The 11,997-nt window shown below is 53.7% G+C and overlaps 1 protein-coding gene across 1 annotated transcript; it reads right to left on the minus strand.

Annotated features, from left to right (window-relative positions):
* Nucleotides 1-5,139: 5,139 nt before the first annotated feature.
* On the minus strand, nucleotides 5,140-9,104 carry ADAD2 (adenosine deaminase domain containing 2). The gene is made up of 10 exons (XM_070398671.1): nucleotides 8,657-9,104; nucleotides 7,586-7,726; nucleotides 7,192-7,242; nucleotides 6,976-7,101; nucleotides 6,706-6,856; nucleotides 6,454-6,621; nucleotides 6,083-6,333; nucleotides 5,743-5,986; nucleotides 5,336-5,456; nucleotides 5,140-5,244 (listed from the first exon to the last, which is right to left on the minus strand). The coding sequence occupies exons 1-10, from the start codon at nucleotides 9,102-9,104 to the stop codon at nucleotides 5,140-5,142; spliced, it is 1,806 nt and encodes a 601-aa protein (XP_070254772.1).
* Between the last annotated feature and the right edge of the window lie 2,893 nt (nucleotides 9,105-11,997).

Consider the following 11,997-nt stretch of genomic DNA (forward strand, 5'->3'; position numbering starts at 1 on the left):
CAATGGAGCCACAACATGGCAGTAGCTGCATCCCGAATTTCCGCATGCTGATCGCCTGCATCAGTGGATTATACAAGCAACAGAAACCTTCTCCTGTGTAAGCCACTGACACGGGGCAGGGGGGTTGTGTGTCACAGCAGTTGGTCCACCCCTCCACCTGCACCCCACAAAGTGCTCCTTTCCTGTAGAAGCTTCCAAAGTCGTTCTTGGGCCAGACATCCCCTGGCCGCTAGCCCTGGTGAGGTGAGGAGCCTGGCTCTCCCACTGTTTTGGGGAGAGCCGACCTGTACCCAAAGTACAACAGCAAATCTCCATGGGGAAAACGCACATGAGAACCCATTACCAGCTCACCCCGAGCAGGGCCAACGTCCATGTGTGACCTCTTGTCAGCAAACGCTTGTTCCAGGCAATGAGCTATTTCCTTTCCATGATGACCCAGAACCATCATTGTTCAGTCCTATAAACGTGTCTAAAAGTCACCAGCCTCCACCCCCAGCCCATTTCTACCTTCAGTGGCAGAGCCAGGCACACAGTAGGTGGGCAGTGAATGCAAGTGCCCCTCCCTTCCCAGGAAGGTTCCTTTCCCCTCATCTCACCAAGTGCCCCCGTGTGCCAGCCACCATGTCAGTCCCAGGGCAAGGTGGTGAACAGCAAGGCTGACACAATCTCATCCACAAGGAGGCTGTGCCTGCCTGCCCATCACACTTCTCAGATGCATACCCAAATGCTTGCATTTAATTCCTGCGTCGGAGCTAAAGACACTGGGATCTTTAGAAAGTGAAGTAACCAACTCCAGGCTCACGCTGGAGAGCACTAGGATAAGACAGCAAGACGAATCTAGGGAGTCAAAGGGGGACACTGGGCAGGGTGAGGCTGCGGAAAGGGGCTGGGGTGTCGAGGCTGTGATCCACGGGGCTGCCAGGCCCCACAGTGACAGCAGGACAGGCTGACGGTTTTCCAAATTCATTCCTCATTCACTCATCAACAAGTCTTTATTATGCTAGACACTTTTCCAGGCATGGCGGGTTAGGCAGGGAACAAAACAGACAAGGAATAGGCAGGGTAGGGGTGGGACTGCCAGAGTGAGGGCTTGCAATTTTGTCAAGGGTGACCTGCAAGGCCTTTCTCAGCCGTGACATTGGAGTAAATCCTGGAAGAGTGAAGGGAATGAGGCTCTGGAGGAAATGCTTTGGGAAAGAAGGAAAAGCAAGTGCAAAGGTCCTGAGCAGGAATGTGTCTGGTCCTTTAACGGATGGTTTGGGGGACACCACACCTGGTGTAGGGAATTGATGGAGTGAGAGGAGGTGAAGTCAGGGACCAACAGGAGACAGAGGGCAGGGCTCCCTAACGTGGTGCTGGACATGCAGCCTGTGTGGCATCTGCTTGTGCTCCCCTCCTGGCTGAATGGTGCTCCCTGCAGTGCCCGGTCCTTCCCGGCTCCATGTGGGAAAGCCCACTGACCACTGCTAATGCCATTGTCACCTCCGTGCTTTTGGAAATAGAACCCACCCAGATTGTAGCTAGATACCATCTCCCAGCCACTGCTGCAGCTAGGTGTGCGTGTAACCAGAGGGGACTGATGGTCACGTGAGCAGAGAGATGTGGGGAACCTCTGGGTCATGTCCTTCTCCAGAGGTGAGGATGGTGGACAGTCATCCAAGGACTGATCACCTCTGGACTATTGTGAAGAATAAGTTCTAATGAAAGCCAGAGTATGAGGCTTTGTCACAGCATCTTAGCATGTACCCAATGGTATTGTGGGTTTTTAATTGGTTTATAGAGAGGAAGGGAGAGGGAGGGAAGGAGAGAGAAACATCCACATCAGAGCGAAACACTGATGGGCTGCCTCCTGCACGCCCCCCCACTGGGGATCGAACATGCAACCCAGGCATGTGCCCTGACTGGCAATCAAACCGGCAACCTTTCAGTGTATGAGACAACACCCAACCAACTGAACCACACTGGCCAGCGTGTGTGTGTGTGTGTGTGTGTGTGTGTGTGTGTGTGTGTTTATTTTAGAGAAGCATCAATTTGTTGTTCCCCTTATTCACGCATTCATTGGTTGATTCTTCTATGTGCCCTGACAGGGGACTGAAACACAACCTGGGTGTATAGGGACAATGTTCTAACCAACTGAGCTGCTGGCCAGGGCATGCCCAAAGGTTTTTTAAACTGTCATTTCACCACGGAACATGAAGCAGCAGGACAATTTACAGAGCAGACCTTCTTTCTCTAGACCAGTGGTTCTCAACCTTCTGGCCCTTTAAATACAGTTCCTCATGTTGTGACCCAACCATAAAATTATTTTCGTTGCTACTTCATAACTGTAATGTTGCTACTGTTATGAATCGTAATATAAATACCTGTTATGCAGGATGGTCTTAGGCGACCCCTGTGAAAGGGTCGTTTAACCGCCAAAGGGGTCTCAACTCACAGGTTGAGAACCGCTGATCTAGGCTCTCACTACGTTTCCGCTAGGTCTTACGGACTGATTCTACAGGGCAGAGAAAAAAGGGCACAATAAAATGGAAATTTTCAAAATGTCTTCTAAAAGCCATATTTTAGAACAGGGTTACTATTTTATCCCTCTAACCCCCTCCTATAAAGAGGAAATCCTATAAGTCACTACTTTTCCATTCATTGCTTGTCTGCCAGGCATCTCCTACGTGGGAGACCCCACAGGAGGGGATGGGAGCTGAGAGCACACAGGACTATGGCAGTCACTGAGGACTGCCAAGAGGCAGGAACAGTGCTGGGCCCATGTACCAGCTCATCTGTCCATAATGACGTGGCTACGCATTTGTGACTGACTCACATTTGCTAGATGGGGAAACTGAGGCTGGGAAAGGTGGAGTGGCCCCTGGGGCTCCTGGGTAGACAATGCTGCTCAGCGGTGAAGGCCACACACGGCAGAGGGACTGCATGGTGCAGCGGGTGCCTGGGGTCCAGGAGAGATCGCCAGAGCTCAGAGCTGCAGGGAACAGAACAGGGGAGTGCTGGCACAGGCTCCCTGGAGGAAGCAGCACTTGAGTCGTGCCCAGCCAGGTTGCATCTCCTCTTGATTTAAATATGCCAGTGTTGGCAACACTTCACCCAGAGGGGACCAGGCCAAGGAGACGCTAACAGACTCTCCACGTCAAAAGCAGTGCTCCTCATCACTCTGCAGGAGGAAATACGCTGAGTCAAGGGAACTGAGCGAATTTTGTGTAATGGGGACTGTCTGGGGAGGAAAGGAATGGACGGGCAGATTTATGCAAAGTGGGGACAAATATAACTTCCTTGGCAGAACACAGCAGAGTTTATGTCATTTTGAAAAACTTGTTTACCCAGTGATTATGTGATTAATGAATATCAAAAGGCTCATTGCATAAAAGTGCAGTTTGAATGGCTGTTATATTTCTAGATTTGGTTGTAGTCACCCTTGCAGCACAAAAAGTAAATCAACTTAAATTATCTCCTGGGGAAAATAATGTGTAATAAATGAGCTAATCAATAGGCTTGGGAGTTTTAAAAATCCTCTCCATCCCAAAAAACATAACCACAAGAAACATCATTTCAAGGTTGGCCTTAGAAGTTGTTTTAAACAGTAAATAGCAAATAGCTGTTTGCTCAAACAGAAAATCAGTGCTCACCTGGCTTTTGAGACCCTCCCTCCTGGTTCAAACTTCCCTCCCTCTGCTCCTCCTCCAGGCCTTTGCACGTGCACACTCCCCAACACCCGTCTTGCTCCTCGGCCTGGACTCCCCTCTCACGCCCTCCCACCGGCCACTTCCTCACCCTCTGCATCTCCCACCTCTGGTCAGGAAAGAGCAAAAGTGAGACATCAAGGCTAGGAGGCAACTTTAGGAACCAGCATCCAGTTCTCGTTTTACAAAAGAGGCTGGGAGTTTTGTCCAAGGTCACAGAAGCAAACCCAGCAGCAGCCCAGCAGTGACTGGGACTGAGAGCTGGAAGTAGATGCCTGCGCGGGAACTGCAGCCCCACCTGACCGGTGCTCTTCTGGAAGTCCCCCGGCTGCCCTGCGTGTTTCCTCACCTGTGAAATGCAGCTACCGTGCAGAGTTGGTGGGAGGCTTCGCTTCCCAGAGCTGCCATACAAGGTACCTCAATCTGGGTGCCTTCAAACAAGACATTTATTTTCCCACAGCTCTGGAGGCCAGAAGTCTGAAGTCAAAGTGCTGGAAGGGCTGGTTACGTCTGGTGCCGAGGAAAAGGCATTCCATGCCTCAGCCCCCACTTCCTGAGTCTCCAGGCATTCCTTGGCTTTTGACAGCATCACTTCCATCTCCGCCTCCCTCTTCACATGGCCGTCCGTGTGTCTGTGGGTCTCCTCTTCTAAGGGCCCCTGTCATTGGATTCAGGGCCCACCCTAATCCAGTATGGCCTCATCTTAACTAATTACACCTGCAAAAACCTTGTTTCAAGTAAACACGAATTTGGGGGACACTCTTCACTCCAGGACACCACAGGGCTCCAGGCCCTACCCATTTGCAGAAACCCAGGGGACCTTAAGGGCAAGGACTGGGGCTGCTCTCTGCCCAGGGCCCGCCTCCCCTCCTGACTAGGGACCAATGCCCTCACCATGCAGGCACCCTTCAACACGGGTGCTCACACCCAGGAGGCTGGCTCCATCAGACGCAGGGGGACCCAAGAGTAGGCACCGCCCTTCTCTGCCACTTGTCCCAGGTGGAGCCCTGGGAAAGGGAGGGAGGGTGCAGCCTCCATCACACCTGAAGAGGATATGCTCCCACACCTCTGCCAACAGTCTGGACCAACACGGCACAGCTTCAGCCTCCCCAAGCCACGGCTGGTGCAGCGAAAAAGCAGTTCTGTGAGGAGGGGATCCCATGGGCTTCTCTCTTCACAAATAAAAGGACCTCAGGCTACCCCTCCCTCCAAAACAGCCAACCACACATGGGAGGACCAGAAACAGCTTCTTTATTCAAGAAAGAACTTCTTTATTCAAGCCCAAATCTGCAGCCGTCCCCACCGCTCCGCCATACCAGGCAGGCCCCTCCCTCCAATCCCAACTTCACGCTGTGCACCCACCATTCTCCCCCAACCATCCCCCCTTCCCCAGAAATAGCATTCCTCCAGTGGTGTCCAGCTCAGCTCGGGACCTCGCCACCGGAAGTCTGTTTCAATTCCTGAATTTGCCCACCAATGGCTTCGAGGGCCAAGCCCCCAGGCCCTGCTGTTCCAGGAGGAGGGACAGCTGCTGGCGTGCTTCCTGGTAGGGCCCAGCCTAGGGTGGGAGATGAGAGGGTGGAGAGAGGGTGCTTGCTAGGGGAGCAGGAGAAGGAGAAAGAGGGCTGGAGGAAAGGGAAGGAGCTGACCTTAGCCTCTTCATAGGTCTTCAAGGCCAGGAGGTGGGACTTGCCGAGAGCTTGGGCAGCCTGGCGGAAGGCCCGGAGAAAGGCTGCCTTGCAGAGGCGGGAGGGAGGCCCGGGGACAGCACTGGAGGTGGAGAGAAAGGACGTGAGGTCAGAGGAGGGAAATGATGGACTGAACTAGCAGGTTTGCACCGTGGCCCTCACACCATCGTTCATGCGATGACAATCTCAGGGGTTTCAGGGGGTGGCATGGGGTGGGTGACAGAAGCCCCACGTGGTCACACTGCTGTAAGAGGCTGCGCTGGGATTAGAACCCAACCTGTAACTAGATGTGTGCTCTTATCCCACGGCAGGGGGATGGGGATCCCTCCCCACCAGGCCTCTTCATCACCCCCACAGGCCCTTCTCACTCAGCTTTCACACGTCCGGTAGTCACATCCACAACCTCGACATCAGGGTCCCCCAGGCTCCAGTTGAGGCTCAGGTCATGGCAGGTGTTGGATGTGGGGTTCAAAGGAGCCACAGGGGGGCCTGAAAACAGGTGTAGCATGGAACGGGTATAGGGAGGTGGCAGGCATGACCCCGAGACCCTGTCCAGGTTGGGCCGGGTATGGATGGCACTGCTCAGAGTGGGGGGGTCATGGCAGGGGTCAGCTGTGGAAGCAGAAGGACAGACAAGGTCTGAGTCGCACACTCCCCACAGCCCACCCAGAGCCCACCTTCCGCCCTCAGGCTCCTAAGGGTCCTCACCCAGGACGAGGCTGGTGGCATAGAGGGGAGGCAGGAAGTGGGCCAACAGGGCGCCACCCACCCCCAGCACGGTCCAGCGTGACAGCTTGTCGCTGGCTGAGAGGCAACCCACATGGGTGTCCCGGACCGTGGGAGACATGTAGCACACAGGCTTCAGCTCCCCTCGGATGTGGGCCTGCAGGCGGAAGGGGGCGCTGTGCAGCAGGCCGCTCTCAAAGGACCCTGGGGGCGGCGTTGGCGGTGGGGGGAGGCTGCAGAGGCAGGGGAGGAAACAGGACGTTGGACACCAGTCAGGACCACTCTTCTGACCCCACCCAACACTGCCCTTCCCAACCCATTACCCCAAGGCACCCCACGGGGGCTCCACATACTAGATGTCGTGAGCAGCTCCCTTGGGGGTATTGCTGATGTAGAAGTGTATGAAGATCCGGGGCTTGAGGACAAAGGGGAACCCAGGCCCGGGCTGGGGGGTCAGCACAGACTGCTCCCTGCCCTTGGGACCACCCTGTGTCGCCAGCAAGAGCTGCCGATACAAGAATCTGGAAGAGACAGGTAAAGGCGCAGCTGGGAGATGCCGCTCCTGACTGGGGCCCCCGCCAGGGAACCCCTGGCCCACCCTTCACCTCAGCAGGGCCCGGCGGGCGACGACCAGACCATGGCAGTCGTGGAGCTGCCGGCCTGAGAACTCCAACCAGCCAGCACAGCTGCTGCTGCCTGTACCCAGTGCCACCAGCTTATAGATCTCCTTGGTATGGCTCCTGGCCCCTGGGACCTCTGCAAGGAAAAAGCAGAGACAGTCGGGCCTAAGCAAGGCAAGAGCCCCTGGGGCCTGAGGTGGCGGGGGGCGGGGGAGCAGAGGGGGGACAGGCGGGCGGTGGCAGGTCAACCCCTACCTTTCTCCAGGATGACAGCAGCCACAGTCCCCTTACAGGCCCAGTACGGTGAGGTCTCATTGACCAGGCGGTCAAAGCCAGCGCTGACCACAGCTGCGCAGCGCTGCTCGTGGGTCAGGATGTTCTCTGCACATGGGGGAGAGGGCAGAGGTGGGGGTCCCACAGGCCGTGCCCCTGCCCTCGCCACAGGGGTCAGGTCAACAGGGGCCCACCTACCTACTCTCAGGTCCCTGGGTGGTGAAGGCTTGCTGGGGGCCTTTGGGGACTCTGGAAGAGAGACAAGGGGATGGGTCGCCAAGGGTGCTGGGGTCTGCCCTCTTCTCCTTTGTCCTTCAGAAAGCCAAGAGGTTCCATTGTTGGGTGGGGTCATCTTCCTGAAATCAATTCCTGGCTGCCCCTCTAGCAGGCCCTGCCCCCAGGATGGGCAGGCTTCAAAGGACATCAGTGCAAGGATCAGTTCACGTGCCCCGCCCCAGCTCCCTACTGGCCTGGTCCTAATGCCCAGATGGCCTCCACAGCAACCCAGCCTACCCACACACATGCACATGCACACAGGGTTTCAGCCCCCACCCCAGCTGGGGCTCCGTCACCCGGTTACTTGACCCCTTACCTGAGCCCTCCAGCTGGCTCTGGATGTAGTTGAGGGCAGAGAGAGCTGCCTGCTGCTTGGCCTCCTTCTTGCTGTTGGCAATGCCCACGGGGCAGGCCACCCCATCCAGTTCCGCACACACAGAGAAGGGGAAGCAGGGGTCTAGGGAAGGAGGCGGCTGTGAAGTGGTGCCCTGCACTTCATGTCTATCCGGGGCCCTTTCTGGGGGGGCCACAACCTCTACCCAGGTGGCCAGCCGAGAAGGAGACAGGCTACCGACTCCTGCGTGCCTTTGTGTGCACAAGAGGATCCTCACCAGCCCCTCTGAAGTAAACCTGTAAGACCCCATTTTACAAGGGGCAGGCCGTGTACCAGGACCCCAATCCAGGGCCGCGCTGCTCTCAGGATGATGGCCCTGAGCACAGAGCACCCGCTGCCTTTCCGCAGACATGTGGCTCCAGTTCTTCTACATTGGAAAGCTTCAACTAGCAAACACTATCAGGTGTTACTTATGACACAAAAGAGACACGAAAATCCTAGAACCGGGATCACTTGGTTAAAGGGCATAAACTTATATCAGTTCGTGGTAGCTGCTGGTACTTGCTGCTTCACTGTTTCCCAAAAGGACTGCTGTTTTAAAAGAGAACCCCCTCTCAGCACTGCTCACTAGCCTCAGATTCACCTACTTTAAAAGGGCATCAGAAATGCAACTGGTAGATGCAGAAGGAAGGCTGGCATCAGAAAACCAGCACACAGCAGCCAGCACAGTAGTAAACAAGTCTGGCAACAATCGTTATTAAAAATGAGGTGTCAGTGTTATAAGGAACAGGATATTCAAATCATCTCCAGACCTGCCAGTTAGATGTTCAATGTAGCTGGTGCTAGCACCATGCTGCTCACAGCCATGTGTGAAGGTGAGGGGTGGAAGGTGGAGGGGGTAGGGTGGGGGGGTGGAAGGTGGAGGGGGTAGGGTGGGGGGGTGGGGATCAGGGTTCTGTCTCAGGTCCCAGGCTCAGGCCCCGCTCAAGGTTCCCCTTGCTTCATCTGGAGTTGCCCTGGGACGTGCTGCCCTCCCAGGCCGCCGAGCCTCACCTGCCGTCTGGTCCTCTCGGAAGATCAGGGAGACTCCCAAGTTGGCCGCGTACTGTGTGAGCAAGGCCACGGCCTGGCCAGGCGGCAGGTCTTTGAGCTGCAGGCCCAGCTGTCTGGCCGCCTTCGTTAAGTCCCCGGCGAGCCCTGCAGGGGGTACAGAGACCCTCGGGAAACTTCCCATCTGGCCCCCTACGTCTTCCGGTGCCTGAGCTGTGCCCAGTCCTCCGGCTCCGGCCCTCCCTAAGGGCCCACCAACCTCCGCAGCGGAGGCCAGGGCCTGCCCACCCCCCTCATGGTCCTCCATGCCGGGGACGGGCGGCGGCTCCCAGGAGTCCTGGCCCCGGCTGGCGGAAGGACGCCTGGGGCTGATCTGCAATGAAGCTGCCAGGCGGAGCTTCCTGCGGCCACCGTCATCGGCGCCTGGTGCCGTGCTGGCCGGGGAGGCCATGGCCGGACGCGAGGAGCAGAGGGGACAGTGGGCCGACTGTGCCGCTCGTGCCCTTTTACACGAGCCAGGCGCCTCCCACCTGGGGAGCACGTGGCGCAGCGTGCAGTGCGCGTGCGTGGCGAGCTCAGCCGCCTGCTGCTGGCCAATGGGAGCCCGCAGAGCTGAGGCGGACAGTGCTCCCAACCACAGGGTGGCCAGTCTCCTGGACAGTCGTGGCCTGGGTGGGTTCCACTTCCGGGCAGAGCTTGGGGGCGGGGTCTGGGGGCGCTCTGCTCTGGGGTGGTCCTGCTCCCCCCCCTCCCCCCCGCTCCGCCCCCAGTCCGGAGTCCACCTGGCTCCTGCGCAAGAATGTCCCGAAATCAAAGCCGTCAGAGCAGCCCGTCCTGAGCCACTTACTGAGCCTGGAGGTCCTCGTCAGATAAATGAAGGTGTTCTCAATTGAAGCAGTCCTGGGGCATCTTTAGAATGTACATTTTTATTTTATTTTTATATGTTTTTATTGATTTCAGAGAGGATGGGAGAAGGAGAGAGACCACCTGCCTCCCACAAGCCCCCCAATGGGGATCAAGCCTGACCAACCGACCAACTGGGGCATGTGCCCTTGATGGCAATCAAACCCAGGACTCTTCAGTCGGCTGAGCCAAACTGGCTAGAGCTAGGATCTACATTTTTAAACTGTGAACTGTACGCCTTCCTGAAGCCAACCGTAAGTGCTCTCTGGCCAAAATTAAACATTTGGTACCTTACCCTTTTTTCCTTCAAAGGGGATTTTGAGTTGGCTCATAAAAATGCCATAGGCAGTAATCCTTTAAGATGAGGGACTAGGGGTGAAGGAGAAATAACAAAAATAAGGTGGAATTAGGGATGAAGACAATTCACATATGGCCTGCTATGATACAACACAATTGCTTGAAGGGAGTCAAAAATTTAACTGAGTCTTACAGGAGCCAGTGAATGGGAAAACAGTACCAATAACTCGGTTCACAGTCTGTAAGAGTTGTCGCATTGTTGCTGCGGATTGCTACCTTTGGGACTGACAGTACTAACAGGATTGTGGATTGTGGCCGTGTGGATACTGGGGCATATGAGAAAGAGTTCCTGGTGGAACCAGGAATGTATGACTTGGGGAGAGCAGAGGTGGGAGGCTGGGTAGATTCAACCTCCTACAGTTCAGGGATTGGCACTAGGAAGAACAATTCTGGTTTTGGGATGGGGTTCAGAGTGAAGAATTGGGCCTAGGAGATAGGACACCAGCACAGCAGGTATTCAGAAATGGAATAATGGCTACCCAAAAAGATTTGAACAGTTTCCAAACCCAGAAACATCACCAACGGGAAATTGCATGAACAAATGGCGATATATTCATACAATGGCAGTAATTAAAAAAAAAAGAAAGAAACAAAATACCATTGTATGCCAGACTTGAGTAAATCTCATTGGCATGTTGAATGAAAAAAAAGCCAAACTAAAAAAGAATAACTTCTGCATGATTGTATTTATATTAATTTCTTGAAACAAAATTAATCTATGGTGATAAAAGTCAGAATCGAGGTCACTTCTTGAAGGGGCTATTGACTGGGACATGGCCCCAGGGAATTTTCTGTAGTAGTGGAAATGCCCTCTATCTTGAGCTGGGTGGTGGTTACGTGGGTTTATTATGTATGTAAAAACTCAACAAGCTGTACACTCAAGACTTGTGCACTTTTGCACGTTAAGTATATATAAGTAACAGAAGGAGACATAACAGCTTGTTTAGAGAAAGAAAAGAAGGAGGAAAGGAAGAAATGGATTGGGCCTCCCAGTGCAGAAGCTGGATGGGTATCTTATAAGAATGGTAAGCAAAATACTGGTTCCTCAAAGATGTCCAGGGCCTGATCCCCACAGCCTATAAACGTTATATTCTATAGCAAGGGGGGGGGGGGGGGTAAGCTTGCAGATGGAATTAAGGTTTCTAATAGGCTGAGTTTAAGATAAAGAAATTATTCAATTATCTGGGTAGGTCCAATGTAATCACCAGGGTCCTTAAATGGGGAGAAGGAGACAGAAGAGTGCAAATCAGAGATGACATCATGAAAAAGCCTCAACTGGCCATTGCTGGCTTTGAAGATGGATGGGACTATGAACCAGGGAATGCAGGCAGTGTGCAGAAGCTGGAAAAGGCAAAAGAACAGATTCTACCCTGGAGCCTCCAGCAAGGAACACAGCCGTGCTGACACCTTGATTTTAGCCCAGTGAGGCCCATTTCAGGCTTCTGACCTCCAGAACTGTACAGTATTCTATTGTTTTAAGCCACTAAACTTATGGTAATTTGTTACAGCAGCAAAAGGAAACTAATAAAAATAGCCTTCAATATTTCTGTATATATACCTGCCAATTTTTGAAAAACTATGTCAAAACATTTTTTAGTCACAAGTTTAAATATCCTTCCACTACATTTTCACCAAAACCAGCGGTTCTCAACCTGTGGGTCGCGACCCCTTTGGCAGTCAAACGACCCTTTCACAGGGGTTGCCTAAGACCATCCTGCATATCAGATATTTACATTATGATTCATAACAGTAGCAACATTACAGTTATGAAGTAGCAACGAAAATAATTTTATGGTTGGGTCACAACATGAGAAACTGTATTTAAAGGGCCAGAAGGTTGAGAACCACTGACCATGGCGATGCAGACTGAGCTTATTCCATTGGCTCCAAATGACTTCCCTAAAGCCTGCTTCATAGGGTATAAGGACAATCATTGATTCCTACGGAGTAATCCAGTGCCTGGCTCATAGTAGGTGCTTAGTAAGTGTTTTTTGAGTGAACTAATTTAATACTCACAAGAATCCTGAGGAATAGGAGGTTAGTTAGGCAGAGGTGGAATGGCCTTCACTGTTGGGATTTAAGAT

The sequence above is a fragment of the Myotis yumanensis genome, unplaced genomic scaffold, assembly GCF_028538775.1.
Source record: "Myotis yumanensis isolate MYYU_CA2020_CCGP unplaced genomic scaffold, mMyoYum1.0.hap1 SCAF_18, whole genome shotgun sequence".
NCBI lineage: Eukaryota > Metazoa > Chordata > Mammalia > Chiroptera > Vespertilionidae > Myotis > Myotis yumanensis.